This window comes from Mizuhopecten yessoensis, unplaced genomic scaffold (genome assembly GCF_002113885.1).
Source record: "Mizuhopecten yessoensis strain PY_sf001 unplaced genomic scaffold, ASM211388v2 scaffold10275, whole genome shotgun sequence".
Lineage (NCBI taxonomy): Eukaryota > Metazoa > Mollusca > Bivalvia > Pectinida > Pectinidae > Mizuhopecten > Mizuhopecten yessoensis.
In genome coordinates, this window is record NW_018408465.1 from 2,201,021 (window position 1) to 2,220,699 (window position 19,679).

The following is a 19,679-nucleotide window of genomic DNA, read 5'->3' on the forward strand; positions in this document are numbered from 1 at the left end:
CTCTATGTATGACGTAATAATGTATTTATGACAGAATGAACGAATGTATTGACATCATTATACAATCACAGCTGTGCAATAAACATATGGGCAATACTTCGTTGTTGTTTGTGATGTTAAACACATGGGTTGTAAAAAAAGTGTTCTTGTCAACAGATGAATATATGATGCATACACACATCTGTAGTTAATTATAAGGTTTTAAACTTGAAATATTATTTTCTTCATAACTATTGTTTTAAATTCTTGATGTTCGAAGCTTGTATCATGACTTAGATGTGAACTATCTATTTGATTTAAATTGTGAATTTTTAGGTCACCTGAGCTTTAGCTCAAGTGACCTATTGCTATCCGTTTTCGTCCTTCGTCGTCCGTCGTCCTTCGTCCGTTAACATTTTACATTTCAAACTTAAAGTGAAGTTCTGCTGGGCCGATTGAACTGAAAGATGGTAGGAATGATCGCCTCATGGTCCTGACAAAGTGTTGTTATTTTTCGGGTCGATCAGAAATCCAATATGGNATTTCAAACTTAAAGTCAAGTTCTGCTGGGCCGATTGAACTGAAAGTTGGTAGGAATGATCGCCTCATGGTCCTGACAAAGTGTTGTTATTTTTCGGGTCGATCAGAAATCCAATATGGCCGCCACGGCCGCCATTTTGAAAAACTATTTCAAACTTAAAGTCAAGTTCTGCTGGGCCGATTGAACTGAAAGTTGGTAGGAATGATCTACTCATGGTCCTGACAAAGTGTTGTTATCTTCTGGGTCAATCAGAAATCCAATTTGGCTGCCATGGCCGCTATTTTGTAAATACCTATTTCAAACTTAAAAACAAGTTCTAATAGGCCGATTGAACTGAAAATTGGTAGGAATGATCAGCTCATGGTCCTGACAAAGTGTTGTTATTTTCCAGGTCAATCAGAAATCCAATATGGCCGCCACGGTCGCCATTTTGAAAAACTATTTCAAACTTAAAGTCAAGTTCTGCTGTGCCGATTGAACTGAAAGTTTGTAGGAATGATCTACTCATAGTCCTGACAAAGTGTTGTTATTTTTCAGGTCAATCAGAAATCTAATATGGCCGCCACGGCCGCCATTTTGAAAAACTATTTAAAACTTAAAGTCAAGTTCTGCTAGGCCGATTGAACTGAAAATTGGTTGGAATGATCAGCTCATGGTCCTGACAAAGTGTTGTTTTTTTTCAGGTCAATCAGAAATCCAATATGGCCACCATGGCCGCCATTTTGAAAAACTATTTCAAACTTAAAGTCAAGTTCTACTTGGCTGATTGAACTGAAACTTTGTAGGAATGATCGAATCATGGTCCTGACAAAGTGTTGTTATTTTTCGGGTCAATCAGAAATACAATTTGGCCACCATGGCCGCCATTTTGCTACTAAATTCTAATAGGCCGATCTCACTTAAAATTGGTCTAGGAATGATCAGCTCATGGTCCTGACAAAGCTAAGTTAACATTATACTATTTTTTACTCAAATTGGTTCATATTTCAACAACAAAAATAAATACTGTAGGACTCAGGTGACCGTTAAGGCCCATGGGCCTCTTGTTATCAATGAAAGGGGTTCTCTACGCAATATTCAAACATTTACAACAATAAGCTTTAACATCGACATATTTCAGAAGCAGCTGTTAAACTATCAAAGCCATGAAGAGTTGTGAGGCACCTATAGCTATGATATCGTCTGGTAAGATATATAAAACGCATACCAACAAGATACCTTTAAATTTTTCTACAAGCTCTCTTTACGGGAACTCGAGAAAAAATGATACACCAGATCGAAAGTTATCAAGTTTCTTCTGGGGAAGTTTACCAAGCAAACAGAGTACCTAACTTCTAGTATTCAGTCAATTTGTCATCAAAATTAAAAATTTACCCCCCTGATCATAGCTTCTAGTTCATATTTTGGAGCAAATCGGGATAGTAGCATCAAAGTCTACATATACAACATTGACTCTGTTTCTTAAGCTTCATCTTGTATTATTTTGAATGACGACCCAACAATAGTATCCTTAAGCATTTTTTAGTTTTTCTGTTTTGAAACATTGACAATCTTATTATAAAAAAACATCCTGCCATAAAGACCATTTTGATCAGTAACCGTTATTGTCTTATTATAAGTAAATGTTAAGGTTGAATTTAATATTGTGGGCTATTCAAATCGCCTGTCGTTCATGGTCTGTCATCCATCTGTCCGTCCTTAAACAATTAATTCTTGTTAACGCTATTTCTCAGAAAGTACAGGAGGGATGATCTTTCTTCAATTTGATATGTAGGTTCTCCTTGGTCCTTTTTAGCTCACCTGGTCCAAAGGACCATGGTGAGCTTATGCCATACTGCAGCGTCCGTCATCCGTCCATCCGTCAACTTTTCCTTTAAAACGTTACTTGTCATGAACAACTGAGCAGATTTTGACCAAATTTGGTCAAAAGCATCCTTGGGGGAAGGGGAACAAATGTTGTATAAATGGTGGGTCTGGCCCCCCTGGGGACCGAGGGGCGGGGCCCAATAGGGGAAAAATAGCAAATTCTTTAAAATCCTTCTTCTTCTGTAGGAATGAAAGGATTTGTTCCATATTTGGTCTGACGCATTCTTGGGTGAAGGGGAACCAATTTTGTATAAATCGTGGGTGTGGCCCCCCTGGGGACCGAGGGGCGGGGCCCAATTCGGGGAAATATAGCAAATTCTTTAAAATCCTTCTTCTTCTGTAGGAATGAAAGGATTTGTTCCATATTTGGTCTGAAGCAACCTTGGGTGAAGGGGAACCAATTTTGTATAAACCGTGGGTGTGGCCCCCCAGGGTCCTGAGGGACGGGGCCTAATAGGGGAAACATAGCAAATTATTCTTTAAAATCTTTCTTCTTCTGTAGGAATAAAAGGATTTGTTCCATATTTGTTCTGAAGCATCCTTGGGTGAAGGGGAACCAATTTTGTATAAACCGTGGGTCTGGCCCCTCTGGAGGTAGAGAGGCGGGGCCCAATAGGGGAAATAGAGGTAAAACCTTTAAAATCCTTCTTCTACCATAAAGATTAAGGGATTTTAGCCTAATTTAGTCTGGAGCATCAATGGGCCAAGGGGACTCAATTTTGTATAAGCAGTGGGTGTGGTCTCCCAAGGGGCAGAAGAGCGGGGCCACATAGGAGAAATAGAGGTAAAACCTTTAAAATCCTTCTTCGACCATCAGGATTATGGGTTTTTATCCTTATTTAGTCTGGAGCATCTTTGGGTCTCAAGTACTGGATGGATCTTTCTGAAATTTTATATGTACTTACAGCACCTACTTCATACCAATTATTTTAAACATACTCAGGTGAGCGATACAGGCCCTCTGGGCCTCTTGTTTATGCGATACTGTGGCGTCCGTCGTCCGTCGTCTGTACGTCACCAACTTCTTTGAACGACTTCTTCTTCTTAACCACTGATTGGAATTTGACTAAATTTGACTGAAAGCATCCTTAGGTGGTGGGGATTCAAAATTGAACAAATGGTGGGGCTGACCCCCCAGGGGGCTGAGGGGTGGGGCCAAAAGGGGGCATTTTGGCTATATTGCTTTAAGCGACTTCTTCTCTGGAACTAAGAAATGGATATCAACCATATTTGACTGGTAGCATCCCTAGGTGGTGGGGATTTAAAACTGTACAAATGGTAGGGCTGACCCACCAGGGGGCTGAGGGGCGGGGCCAAAAGGGGGCATTTGGCTATATTGCTTTAAGCGACTTCTTCTCTGGAACTCAACAATATTTCACTGGAAGCATCCCTAGGTGGTGGAGATTAAAAATTGTACAAATGGTGGGGCTGCCCCCCCAGGGGGCTGAGGGGCGGGGCCAAAAGGTGGCAATTTGGCTATTTTTCTTTAAGCGACTTCTTCTCTAGAACTCAACAATATTTCACTGGAAGCATCCCTAGGTGGTGGGGATGAAAAATTGTACAAATGGTGGGGCTGACCCCCCAGGGGTTGAGGGGCGGGGCCAAAAGTTGGCAATTTGGCTATATTGCTTTAAGCGACTTCTTCTGTAGAACTAAGAGATGGATATCAACCATATTTGACTGGAAGTATCCCTAGGTGGTGGGGATTCAAAATTGTACAAATGTGGAGCTGACCCCCCAGGGGGCTGAGGGGCGGGGCCAAAAGGGGGCAATTTGGCTATATTGCTATAAACGACTTCTGTAGAACTGTGCCATGGATATCTACCATATTTGGTTTGAAGCATTCATGGAAGGTAGGGATTCAAAATTTTACAAATTTTGTGGCTGACCCCCCGGGCTAAGGGGTGGGGCCAAAAAAAGTTTATTACTTGGAAATGGTTAAGATCCCCACCGTATAACCATATATACAATTGCTGAGTATAAAGAGAAGAATGCACAGTTGTTTCCAGGATGGCCCTAGGGTCTGGCCCCACCCTTGGAGACATAGTCCCATGGTCATAACTTTAAAACGGTTGAGATCCTCTCCCCAAAACTATATATACAAATGCTGGGCAAAAAGAGACGAATGCAGTCATGATATTAGAATTGATCCTGGGGTCTGGCCACAACCTATGGACCTAGTTTCTGAGCCACAGCTTGGAAACAGTTGAGATTCCCACCCCATAACCATACATAAAATTGCTGGGCATGTACAAATTAATACAGATATGCTACAAGGATTGGCCTTGGGGTCTGGCATATTCCCTTGGATCTCATTTGGAGAATATTTTGCCGTGATTGCTTAGATATCCAGGTGAGCGATACAGGCCCTCTGGGCCTCTTGTTGATGTTTAATTTTGAGACTGCTCGGATGAACAAAATGGCCACCTTGGATTTTGACAGTGAATGTTCGTTATCGCTATTTTCTGTGTAGGTTCCCTTGGTCCTTAGTTATGAATGTTTTATTTTGAGAGTGATGATGAAAAAAAGATGGCCTTAGGAAGTACTCGACAGATATGTCTTTGTGTATAAGTGGATGGTGCTCATGCAGATACTAGTAACTATTCGAATATCGATTCAGCAAATACTTTGAACAAAAAAAAGCTTTCTTTGCAATTTGTACAATCGATACTGTACAAAAACGACAAAAAAGTACCATAATTCGAATCAAAATGGTTAAAACTTGACCAAAATATGAAAACAAATATGTAAGACTATATAGTGCAGTGAAAAAAAATATTTTTATTTTTTTTTATTTTATTTTTTTTATAAAAAAATAGATAAACAAAGAAAAGATTTACACTAAGATCAGGTGTTCCGGAAGGGCAAGCGTCTTATGCTTATTGGGTCTATTGTCCCGTCCTCACATAGAGAACTCGGGTAGTGTTAATAATACCACAAGGCAAAGTAAGAGGCATAATATAAATACATGGACCTTAATATCATACAAAGAAATAGCATATTTTCCTATAAGATCATGATGGCGACCATACAATTTGTCCATAGTCTTCATCAACCTGCATCTTTGGAAACCGTGTATTGTAAAAGTACGTCAATAACAAGACAAAGTGCTCCGGAAGGGTAAGCGTCTTCTGCGACAGCCGCAATGAAATATAGGTCGAATCCAAGTAATGCTACGTCTTTTTAGCGAGAACTTAGGTGGTGACATTAATAAAAAAAATACTTTCATATCACACAAAGAAATACTTCATATTCCGTCCCAATGCGATCTTAATGGCGAGTATAAAACCTGCCCCTTGTCTTCATCGACATGCATCTTTGGAGACCAGTTGTAAGGTTGTACGTCAGCAGTCGATTCGGAGCATGCTCCCTAATACCGAACTGCAATATGTAAACTCGTAGGTAGGGGAGCGCAGATGTTACTAACAAGAAAGGGAAAGCGGCTGAAGTAGAAGTTTTTCGATTTCTTATTAATCCACAGAATTGGTTGTATTGTTGTGTGTCCTTGTTTTTAAGTTTAAGAGGGTATATTACGATTGATGTTGGCAACAAAATATTGTTAAAAAATAATACAATTTATAACAATATGTAGAATATATCTATCATGTCAGTCTCAATACGATACAGACATGATATACTGAATCTATTTGATATCTGGTGAATCCTTATGAAGCAAGCAAGTCCACCTTCCTTATTTCAAATGACTTGATTATGAAGTGGCTCAGCATCCTTTCTAACACCGAGATCGTTAGGGTTAAAATTCCAAGTTGTGATTGCTGATTCGAAATTCAGCCATTTATTTTAAGTAAAATATTATTGCCATTAGCACGGAATTAGATAAGCTATTAAGTCCGTGCCGATAGATATGGTTTACATCGAGTTTTAAGTGTCTAGGTAGCTTTGTTTTAAAACAGTTTTTCGATTTCCTATTAATCCACAGAACTGATTGTAGCTAGCCTTAAAACTTGTTTCAACGTACGCGTGTGTCCCTTACTATATGAGAGAGCGTGGTTTAAACTATGATTATTTACCGAAGTTCCAATATAGGTAAATCAGGAGTAACGTTTATGCTTGTTTAACGCTTTGTTCTCTTTGGGTGATTCTTTTACCGTTGTACGGATTTATATTAATATGATAATCGTGATCCTTGATTGAGTGAAGCCGATTATTTTCAGGGATTTTTTGTCTTTTTTTGAACGGACGAGGTAAAACAAACGATGAAATTCGACTTTTCGGGTCAAAGAGAGAGGAATTAACGAGAATTTAGGAGTACTAAATATGATCTCTTTGGGACGAAATCAGCAACCATAACAGTTCTATATATAGAATTTGGCACGCCCCTAGAATTTCATTTGTTCTATTTGACCTTTTAGTATCTCGGGAACATACGGGCTCTTTATTTGCCGACAACGTCGTTGAACTAGGCCTACTGTCGTCATGTCTGTGTTGTACCTGTGCTACAGGAGTTAAGACTGGTTATTTGTTGTGTAACGAGTACTAGAGGTAAGTAAACATCCACAGACTAAACGCTTACCTTTATGGAAGTCATTAATTGTACTGGCGAATAGAAATATATAGAAGACGTGTTTGTGTAAAGTATGATAACCTGATGTAAAGTTACGCTAATAGAAACCGAAAGTACATATTAACGCCCATTTGCAATATTATCCCCCCAACACTATTTCTTATCAGGAAAATTGTAAAAAGAAGCAGATTTACTACAGGTTCACATTATCTTTAACATGCAGACTTTATCATCTAGAAAAGTTCACCAGACTTAAAAAAAAACGTGTGACCACTAACAATATAGGTAGTTAGGTGTGATAACCCTCGGCTTTGCACCAGAACACTGCTTTTCACATAATAAAATAGACCTAATGAATTTTAATACTGTCATTAATTATTATCTAATGGCCCAAATCGACGTCGTCACTCTCACTTGTATAAAAATAAAGTTAGGGCCGAGTGGGGCACCAAGGTAGGGTGGACTGAGGTCAGGGTCGCAACTTTCATAAAATATGTTTAAAACACATCATAGTTTTACTTTTACACAAACAATGTACCTATTATACTCGCAACGTTTCAAGACTGACTGGTCCCTTTTTCAAGCTATGACTGAGTGATAGTTGTGTAAACTGATATCCGTACAACGATGGGACGAAATTGTTTGTTTTTTATTATGTCACTCGACCCGGGACGTTTCGTCTATCATCAGATAGGTTTTATGGTGTTGATGTAGCCCCCCCTCCCCTGTGATGTTTGTATCAGGGCATACAGATCTAGATGACTCACAGCTTGGTTTGGCTCTCATTTCTTTTCTCCTGTCTCGGTTTTCTAATTTCTGTCTTTTTTACAACTTTTTAAAATTTGTTAATTGACCAGTCGGTGTAGCCACAACGGCTGAGTGCCTTCCCTGTGTCTATTGTCCTGCTCTGTGATGATGTTGTTGCGTCTATCAAGGAGTTACGTACGACTCCAAGCTTTTGGTGTAGTGGCTGATGGGAATTGAAAGCCAAATATTGATCAGTGTGTGTCGGTTGGCGGTACACTAATAGTTTGAAGATGCCGTTATCTTTGCGGACGATGAACATATCCAAGAATGGTATGGTTCCGTTCTTTTTCTCCTCGTAGGTAAATTTAATTAAATTTGTTTTGACCACATGGTTTAGGTGATATGTTAGACCATGCACTGCTTGCTTTTTGAATATTACTAGGATGGCATCTACACATCCTTTCCAAAGTTTGGGGCCACATTCCATGGGGGCCGATCTAATGGCGGTCTGCTCGAGGTGTTCCATGAATAGATTCGCGACTATGGAAGACACAGGACTTCCCTTAGCGGTACCGTATTTCTGTGTGTACACCTGACATCTGAACACGAAGCATGTCGTGTCCATGACATATGTAAGTAGTTCGATGATGTTGTATACTGATAGGTTTGTTCTCTTCTAGAGTGTCTAGTCTGCTGTTAATCTCTCCCTGATGATATTGATGGCTTCTTGTACTGGTGTGTTGGTGAACAGTGAAACCACATCGTGGGAGTTGAAAATTTCCTGTTCTTCAAGAATGACATTTTCCAAGTGAGATGTTAAATGTTTGGAATTCTTGACATGGTGTGTTGTGTTGTACCTACCAATGGTGACAGTATATCTGCGAGGTATCGTGACAGATTGTAACCAATCGACCAAGTGTAGTCCACTATAGGACGCAACGGGTAGCCTGGTTTATGGATTTGGATGCAGTTTGTATATGATCCCTATCGATAAGCGAAACGTTCCGGGTCGAGTGACATATTAAAAAAGAAAAATGCAAATTCGTCACATCGTTATACAGGTAAAAAAATACAAATCGCTCAGTCATAGCTTGACAAAGGGACCAGTCGATCTTGAAACGTTGCGACACGTTTAATACGTACATTGTTTGTGTAGAAAGTAAAACTTTGATGTTACATATTTCCAAACTGATGAATTGTATTGAAGATGTTAAAAAACAAAAACAAATTAAGTTTTCATCACTTTTTCATGTCTTTTCACTTCCACTTTGTCTTTTGTTACCATCACAGCTGCCAAGGGGCTCACGAGAGCGATACACAATGGCGGAGGGAGGAGAGTCAGAGAGTGGAATGTCCTCAGAGATGATCGCCACTACTGTAAACGCGCGATCTTTAGAATGTCCCATATGTCTCGACAAACTACGGGGTCCAAAGTCCTTACCTTGCCTTCACTCCTTTTGTGAGGAATGTCTAGCGGCCTACATCAACAAGGAAACCGAGGACAAGTCTATAAATGTCTTTCCCTGTCCGATCTGTAGAACAGCCATATCACCTGTAGATCCTACTGAGGCGGCCGATGTTTGGGCCGGTCAGTTCCCTACCAACAGCCTGATCATGGAGCTGTCGGAAACGAAAAAGGAACATTCTTGCCAACCTTGTAAAAATAAAGGAAACTCTAAATCACGCGCTGAATTTTGGTGCAATGAGATGACTACATTTTTCTGTTCGGACTGCAAAACAAGTCTCCACGATATCATACATGTCAAATGTGACATCATGACCGTTTCAAATATGAAGGAGTATACCGCAACAAAATATCCCAGATGCCAAAAACACCAGAAGAAGACCGATCTTTACTGTGAGGACCACAACACACTTGCTTGTAGTAAGTGTATAGTGATAGACCACAGAAAATGCGATATAGTTCTTACAGCAGCAGACTACTGTGATAAACTGAATGACGGGTCAAAGTTCGGAGAACTGAAAACATGTGTGTCAGAAGGAATTAGCAAATTACAGACCTGGATAAAAGATACCAAAAAACATGTGGAAACCATTACCACCGATAGGGACCAGATACTCTCCGACCTGGCGGATCTCCGTCAGAAAGTCATTGCAAAGTTTGACGAGATACAAGGTGATTTGATTAAAGACTTAACTGAAGTTTACAACGAACAGAAAACCAAAGCGGAGAAACTTAGTCAGAGGTGTGAAAGTATGAAAATGTCTATGACAACTACCCAACAATTGGCAGAAACAACATCTCGGTCAGCAGATCCAACACGCAAAATAACGGTTTACCTACGAGGTAAAGCTGAGGTAGAATCGTGTGGATCTCTTTTACAAGATGTCGAAACATCTTACGAACCCATTAGCATCAAATACGAGTCGACGGATGTTAAAGATTTAAAGTTCGATATAGGAAACATTGTTGTCGTACAAGTCACGCTGGGTCAATTCGGCAATGCAACATGAAACCATTTTCGGAAAGAAGTGCTCAGAAAATTGCCGACGTAAATGTGCGATCTCCGTCAGACAGGTCATTATGCAATGTTACCGGAATTTTACTTCTTCCAGACGGTCTTATAGTTCTTACAGATAATAACAACAAAAAGATCAAGTTATTAACAGGCAATGGCGATCTGCTGGACGAATTGTGTCTACCTGACGCACCAAGTGGTCTGTGTCAGGTTACTGATACTACAGTGGCAGTCACCAGACCCAAAGGTAAAACGATATCGTTGGTGGACATCACGTCCTCAAAGCTTTTAATGCGGAGTGATGCATCCATTACTACCGGGAAGCCATGTTATGGTATCACCTATCACGATGGTATTTATACAGTCACCACTAGATACGATAAACCTTCCGAGGTGTATAGAGTCACACAGTCAGGGCACGTGGAGACGCTACATAGGCCGCAGAGATCTCCGCTCTGTCTTGTATATGATCCTACAGAACGTGATATTGTAGTGACTCTCAATACATCCTCACCAGGAGATGTAGCTGTATGCAGACTTTCAACAGGTGGTAGTTACAAAGCCATTGCTCACAGAGATATCATAAAAGGACCACGGGGCGTGGCTCTTGATAGTGATGGCAATATATACATATGTGGATATAGCTCAAAAATTATTGTACAGATGTTGTGTGATGGGTCCATGGTTAGGGAGCTACTGACTCCATCAGATGGTTTGTGCTATCCGATTTTAATATCAGTTCGTGCGGATAAACTTTTTCTTGCATGTTCAAGTAATGATCATATAACAAGTTATCAGCTTGTCTAGATCAGGAGAGGACGGACCAGCATTGTGAAGGCTGTAGGAACGCACTGATAGTTTATTACATAAATCTGCACTGTGAAGGCTGTAGGAACACACTGATAGTTTATTACATAAACAGCAATGTGAAGGTTGTAGGAACGCACTAATAGTTTATTACATAAATCAGCAATGTGAAGGCTGTAGGAACACACTGATAGTTTATTACATAAATCAGCAATGTAAAGGCTGTAGGAACGCACTGACAGTTTATTACATAAATCAGCAATGTGAAGGCTGTAGGAACGCACTGATAGTTTATTGAATAATCAGCAATATTAATGTGAAGGCTGTAGGAATCAGCAATGTGAAGGCTGTAGGAACGCACTGACACTTTATCTAGGAACGAACTGATAGGTTATTACATAAATCTGCTTGATATCTGGTTTACATTGAGACGATATATATCGATTAAAGGATAACCAATATTCAAAGTTTTAGCAAACTACATTACATTGTAAATTATCTGTGGATGTAAAGCTACATGTCAACAACAAGAGCGTCACTTTGGCATGATATTTGAAAAATTACCTGGTGTTACACATTTGAAACTGGTATTACATTATTGAAAATTCCTGTTTGAAATGTGAAATAAAGAGACAGATTCAGATGAAACTAGCATAAAGAATAAATTATTTAAGAAATATTTATAATTAGAACTTTAATGTTTAAGATATGAAGTCTATTCTACAGTATCAATGAAGAAAGCGTTTTGTAGCCGGATTGTTTCTTATTTGGTTTTTTTTGCAATTCACGTTATATATATCAACATGAATCCTGTCACTTCATATCATGTATATATGTAATATCAAGCTGACACCCTGGTTGATTTGTAACTCACCTGGCTCGAAGGGCTATGTGAGCTTATGCCGTACTGCGGCGTCCGTCGTCCGTCCGGCAACTTTTTCTTTTGAACGACTTCTTCTTAAAAACTGGAGGACCTAGGGTCATTATATTTGGCTAGTTGGTACCTGGGATGGAGTGCTATAAAGTTTCCTCATTAAAATTACCTTGATCTACTTTCATGGTCACAGGGTCAAATATGTTAAAAAAATTACACAATATCCTAAGAACTATTTTGACTAGAGTCATTATACTTTACGTGCTAGTCAGGTGTCAAAGGTCAACATGGGTTAAGCGCTTTAACAATCTTCCATAAGGCACAGGGTCATGATATTTGGCCAGTTGGTACCTGGGATGGGGTGCTATAAAGTTTCCTCATTAAAATGACATTGACCTACTTATAAGGTCACAGGGGTCAAATATGTTCAAACCTTTAAACAACAATATCTTGATAACCATTTGGTCTACAGTCATGGTACTTGGGTATGTGATGTAGACTAGCTGTGTGAATCGTTTTCTTTATTGAGGTCAAAGGTCAACTTTAAGTGCTAGCCGGAGTCAAAGGTCAACGTGGGTTAAAGCTTTACAATTAAAATATCAAACTTCAAACAACAATATCTTGAGAACCGTTTAAGAGATGTTAATTTGTTTTGTGTTATATGTCAGTTTCATGTAACAAAAGAAACAGGTGAGCGATACAAGCCCTCTGGACCTCTTGTTGAATGTTAATACTGATGTCCATTAAAATGTCACGGCATTACCACACGGGATATCGGACTCGGACTCGCTACTATCTCTCATGTCAATTTGTATTTGTAGCACATTGAAAAATGACTAATATGAATTAGATATCTTTGATTTCCCTCTTATACATACATATTGTTTTACATAAAATATAGTTGGAATTTGGACACAGCGGCTTGGCAGTTATGTACTATGGACCCTAGATGAATTATACATGGATTACCATTTCGTGTCTCAGGACGGATTTACCAACTTGTATATAATGTTAACTTTTTATGCAACACATCTGTGATGTTGTTGCTACCTTCATCTGTATCATCACCATGTAGACCTAAATAATCACTAGAGATACGAAAAGAGAAACACTTATTTGAAAAACATTGTAGACGTTGAAAGCTAAAAAAAACCGTTTTCCTGTACAACATGGCCATTTCGTTCATGTAAAACTGATCAGTTCTAAATGAAAATAGAATAAAAAAACCATACCTAAAATAGCCGGAATTCAAGCTATGAAGATTACAGCGAAAGGGTAAAGGTGTGTTTGAACCCTATATGATCAGTTCACAGGCAGGTATTGTTAACTTAAGCTTATATTTCTTGATAACCGTGCAAGAAAAGAAATCCATTTACAAGATTGCGACAACCTTGAGTGGTTACACCGGTTGTAATCAAGACTGGCATTAATCGGTGCTGACCTTAAATGAAGACTGTAGCAATGATCGGTGCTGACACTGGTTTTAATACAGACTATGGCAATGCTCGGTGATGACACTGGTTTTGATAAGACTGTGACAATGGTCGATGCTGACATCGGTTTTAATAAAGACTGGCAATGATTGGTGCTGGCACTGGTTTTTATAAGACTGACAATAATCGGTGCTGACACTGGTTTAAATAAAGGCTGACAATGATCGGTGCTGAGACTGGTTTAAATAAAGACTGTGGCAATTATCGGTGCTGACATTGGTTTGAATAAAGACTGTGACAATAATCGGTGCTGACACTGGTTTTAGTAAAGACTGTTGGCAATTATCGGTGCTGACATTGGTTTTAATAAAGACTGTGAGAATGATCGGTGATGACACTGGTTTTTATAAAGACTGTGACAATGATCGTTGCTGACACTGGTTTTAATAAAGACTGGCAATGATAGATGCTGACACTGATTTTAATAAAGACTGTGACAATGATCGGTGCTGACACTGGTTTTAATAATTATGTACAATTATGCTTTTATTAACGAATCGTGACGATATATCAACGATTTACGTTAATGATCCCCTTAGACCTAAAGCACCTCACATATGTATTACATCGGACAATCAGTCTACCACGAGGACAAACAGTATACAATGTTTAGACAACCTCTCTTTTTGTGTTACTACGAAGCTGTGTATCACGTGAGTGCAGGCAAATTCGCCATGCACCCTAATTCGCCACCCTGTGCCGAAAATGTCATAATACATAAACTGTGATTAACGTCACCATAGTCTTTCACACAGTTTAAGACTTCAAACATTTTGACAAGAAGAGGTATAAGGGGGAAAAGTTAAATTATTAATTAAAAAGTTATGAAATATCTTGTAACACAACGAAACTTAAAAATTTGGTCTGTGCGACGCACATCTCGTCAACTTAACTCATTGATCTGAGGCCTATATTGGTTGTGATTTAGTGTAAATGCATTACATACAAATTGAAAATGTCGATATCTCAACGGTAATTGCAGTTTTATGGTCGATTGAGCCGTCAATGCAAGTAAACTATTTTTCTACAAGCGTACTTTGGTAAATACCATGTATTGACTCATTTTCCATTTTCATGTAGTGTTTTTTTAGAAAACAATCGACCAGTATCTTTTAAAAAGCAGTGTTTGAGTCTAACATTCAGCCATCTTACAACACTTTAATTAAAATATCATCTAGACATTTCCTAGATTTATATCGGAAAAAGAATATGTTGTCAGCCTCAAAGTTCTTCTGTATAACTGCATGATGATTGTACGTAGAGACATAATAATAATAATGTTTATTTCAGGAAATAGATCATAGACATCACATGTAACATGACAGTTGACATACATATTACAGTACAACATACATATATATTACTAAAAAATTTAAACAGAATATCACAGGTTTTTGGGGCAGTCCAAGGAGCAGGTGATTAGGGCATCCCCTTCCTACAAGCTCTCCGGACGCTCAAATATTAATGAACCTACATGCATTAAATTATCGTCAGTAATAAAATATTGTATTATCTTAAAATATTATATTATATATGAAACTAAAATTCATAACTGATTTTAAGATATAGGTAATTATATTTATACAATTAATACAACACAAACATTGATCTATAAACCTGAGGATAGCCCATGAAAGCTCGAAAGCTTATTTCCAATGGGGTCCATGTTATATTGATCGAGGGGAAAGATTTTTGCAGGAGGGAATGAATGACAACATATTAACTTTATTGTCAGTACCTATAGTAATTCCGTAATGACTATATACTCTTAAAAAAACCACATATATATATGTTCAGGTTTAAATAGTTAGCCCAACTTAAAATATGTAACGTGACTTTCTAACTATTTATATTTAAAAAAAATAAAATAATAATAATACGGTACAGATGTCGTCAGCACGTGGATTGCAGTGACACAAAGTTTGTTTTCTTAGGGTTGGGGATCCCCCTACCAGCAAAGTCTACTTGTTTTGTGCCACCGCAATCACATATAATTGTGTTATTAGCATGAATTTTGGAATTTAAAAGCGAGATGTTTCTTCACTGCATATATGGATTTTATACCCTTGATTTTGTCAGGCATACTATTCCAGTCATGGATCCCGTTAAAATAAAAAGTACAAGTATCTTTCCCTTTACATGGTGGAACAACAAAATTAAAAAGACATGATCGTGTGTTATGCTGATGAACACCTGACACTTTTATGAAGTTTAGGTTTAAGTAGGATGGACATTTTCCATAAAAAATCTTGTGCACATGATTGAGTCTTAATTGTTTGACTCTATATTCTATATTTAACATATTGAGCTTTGACAGTTCAGTGGGAGTGATACTCGTTCTGGGTTCTAATTGGCTAATAAATCTGACAACTTTATTTTGTAAAACCTGTAATTTGTTCTTCATTTTCTTGTTCAATCCTGAGTACCACGCGGAGCATGCATAATCTAGGTGACACTGTATTAGTGCAGAACATAAACTTTGTCTGGTTTTTGTAGTTAGACATTTACTTTGTCTGTATAAAAATTTCAGTCTAGAATTTACTTTCCTCACGATGTTTTCTACTATTTCTTCGCCAGACATACAACAATCTATATTAGCTCCAAGATATTTCACAGATTTAGTTGATTTGATGGTATGATTGTTTGCGACAATTTCAAAATGATCAATTTGATTTAATTTTTTTTTCGTTCCAAATAGCATGCTCTCTGTTTTACCTAAATGCAAAGAAAGCTTATTATCAAATAACCACTCTGCACATGATTCAAGTACAGCACCAAGTTTCGTGGAAATTATTTCTGGGCTTTTATGTGCGAAAAGGATAACACTGTCATCAGCATATAATAGTAATTTGCATTCTCCATCAATGCTGATTGCCATATCGTTGACATAGCATAAGAATAAAAGAGGGCCTAAAATACTACCTTGTGGTACCCCACACGTAATAGTAGCTGGGTCCGAGTAGATATCGTTAATTTTGACTGTCTGATGTCTGTTACTCAGATATGATCTAAACCAATTTACAGATGTCACACCCATCATTTTCAACTTGCCACACAGAATTTCATGGTCAACCGTGTCAAAAGCTTTGCGTAGGTCTAGTAGCAACATGCCAGTGTATAGACCTTTACTAGTATTACATTTAATGTGGTCTAGCAAATGTATAAGACAGGTATCAGTGGAGTATGCCTTCCTAAACCCTGATTGATATTCATAAAGCATGTTGTTGTTTTTTTTATCAGAAATGCTTCCATCTGCGAATACACCGTTCGTTCCAATAATTTAGAGACAATGCTCAATATACTTACTGGTCTGTAATTACCAGTATCCAGACTACTTACTACCTTTTTCATAAAGAGGTTTGACGCGGGCAGATTTCATATCATCTGGAACTCTCCCTTCTATAATTGACATGTTAATTAAAAACGTGATAGGAATTTTCAAGACTTCAGCGCCATCTTTCAAAAACTTGGCTGGGATTTCATCCAGTCCTGTACTTTTACTCTGATTTAGTTTACAAAGTTCCTTAAAGATATACTCCTCTGATACATGACGGAGAATAAACTTCTTCTCTCTTGGATTTCTTAATTTGTAAAAATTCGTACAAGACCGACAACTAGCTAGCGTCGTTACCAAAGACTGATTTTTACATGAAAAAATAGTAAGTACATTTACAACACTTGGGGCAGTCTCTCTTAAATATGTTTTCAAGTCCAAAAAAAATCTTTTTAATTTGTCAGATGTTTTCGTTAACGTGCATGACGATCGGAGATATACGTGTGNGGGGGGGGGGAAGACGATCCGAACCCGATAATAAAACAAATTTGGGCACCGATTTGGTAGTTTATATTTTTGTTCAGGATTCAGTCTTCATTGCGATGCATGTGAATTCACCTCATTTCAGCCGATCCCAGCCATCTAACTCAAACAGCATTAACCAGTTTCTTGCAGTTACCGAAAATTAAGTATCACACCTAAGAAACGTCATTTATTTCAATGTTAATCATTGTTACACGCACACATTTGGAGCTGTCCGTATCAGTACTACTCGTGTAACATAAACATACCAAAAATTTCATTTAAACACTTACATTACTTGCAGTGAAATGTTTGAAGATGGCGACTCTGCCTGTACCTTTAAGCAAATTAACGGAAGGCCTGGCCTGATGACGTCACAAATATCGCTGCGTGACGTCATTCAGGCGTTTGTACAACAATGTTTATTTATAGGAATTTCAGTTAAATCTTGTTTTATACTGGTGCTCGTCGGCATTTTGGTACATGTGTAGTTGGACGAATTGTTAACTGAAACCCTTAGTGTGACGCATTTGCCGGCACTAACGTTACATATAAGAATTGTTGAAAAATGTAGACTTATCCTAACCTTTAATTTAACGTTAAGGTTTGTTGAAGAAGGTAGAATTACCTCATCCTTCAATGTTAGTTAGATACACTCACTGATGATAACTGCATATGTATTACTTACATCTGTCACTTGTTACCTATCTATTGTTGTGTTTAAACAAAGACTAATGAAGGCCATAATTAGATAATTCACTGGTCCGCTTACTTCCTGAAGAACAAGTATTTCCAGAAGTATCTAACTTACCTTCCAGGACATGAATATACCTCACGGACTCATCGTCTTGACTTTCAAATCTTGTATTATCTTGAATGACGACCGAACAATAGTATCCTTGTGGATTTTTCAGTCTCTCCATTTTGAAACATTGCCAATATTATTTTAAAAACCTATTGCCACAAGGAGTGACCATTTTTGTCATTTACCATTCGTCAGTTACTTTAACAAATAATTGTTAAGGTTGCATTTAATATCTTTCCTTTGGTGGCGGTGGTGGTGGTGCTGGGGTGTAAGTGTAAAGTATATCTCAAAATGTGGGTTCTCTAAGGAACTCAATTATACTAGGGCAAAATATGAACAAAGGAAAGATTTACATCGAGACCATTGACAAAGTACAAGGATGATAAGACCAGGTGTTCCGGAAGGGTAAGCGTCTTCTGCTTTATTGACGACACCCGCCAAGTAAATCTATGTCTATTGTCACTTCCCCACATAGAGAACTCAGGTATGTATTGACCACACAACCAGAAGGCACACTTAGGAGCATAATAAGAAATATCGATCTTCATATCACACAAAGACATAGCATATTTCCAATAAGATTATGATGGCGACCATAACACTTTTACTCAGTGTGCATCAACATGCATCTTTGGAAGCCTTTTGTTGTAAGTTGTAAGTTAGCTTTCAAGAAAGGGAAAGCAGCTGAAGTCGAAGAGTGAGTTGTGTCCTTGATTTCAAGTTCACGAGAGTATATGCGACCGATATGGGAAAAACACCTTATTGTTGTTTAAAGACAACACAGATAATAATATATAGATATATCTACCATGAATGCAAGTGTCAATATGATACAGACATATTATATTAATCTATCTAATATCTGGTGCATCATTATAAAGCATTTCAAACGACTAGTTAATAAAGTTGCTAGTATCCGTAGTAACACCGAGATCGTTAGAGTTTAATATATTGTATTGTCTATGCGTTCTTCCTCAGATAACGGAGACCATTAGTATTTTGTATAGCTATTGAGAAAGAAATTGTTTCTCAGATTAGAATTAGATAAACAACGAAAAATGTACATGTTTTTCATCGTCCGGAACATGACGATATTTGCATTTTCTGTTGCTTCTGGAAATCTTTTAATTCCAACCGGCTTCAATCTCCAAGTTATGATGGCTTATTCGAAATTTAGCCATTAATCTCCCCAAGTCAAAACTTAATGCCAATATATAAGGTTCACATCTTGTTTTATTTGGCTAACTTTGTTTGAAAACAGTTTTTCATTTTTTATGAACCGCAGAATTGATTGTAGACTTAACTTGTTTCATAAATTGTTCCTTATTATATGAGAGAGTGTGGTTTAAACTATGATAACTCAGGAGTAACGTTTAGGCTTGTTTAACGCTTTGTTCTCGTTGAGTGATTCTTTTACCATTGTACGGGTTTATATTGATATGATAATCGTGATGGTTAAGTAAAGCCGTTTATTTTAAGTGATGTTTTGTCTTTTTGAACGAACGAGGTAAAACAAACGATGAAATTTCGTGTTTTCGGGGCGAAGAGAGAGGAATTAACGAGAATTAAGGAGTACTAAATCTGGTCTTTTTGGGACAAAAAGACGAAACAAAAAGGTGACACAAATCAGCCACCATAACAGTTCTATATATAGAATGTGGCATGTCCCTACAATGTCATTTGTTCTATTTACCCGGTAAAGATTTATAAACGTTGACCCCTGTGACCTTTTAGTATCTCGTGATCATACGGGCTCTTTATTTGCC

General features: G+C 38.0%; 1 protein-coding gene across 1 annotated transcript; it reads left to right on the plus strand.

Annotated features, from left to right (window-relative positions):
* Window positions 1-6,780: 6,780 nt before the first annotated feature.
* Window positions 6,781-10,153, plus strand: LOC110459996 (E3 ubiquitin-protein ligase Midline-1-like). The gene is made up of 2 exons (XM_021512680.1): window positions 6,781-6,889; window positions 8,949-10,153. Exon 2 carries the CDS (start codon window positions 8,979-8,981, stop codon window positions 10,131-10,133), a length of 1,155 nt encoding a protein of 384 aa, XP_021368355.1. The 5' UTR covers window positions 6,781-6,889; window positions 8,949-8,978; the 3' UTR covers window positions 10,134-10,153.
* Window positions 10,154-19,679: the final 9,526 nt, after the last annotated feature.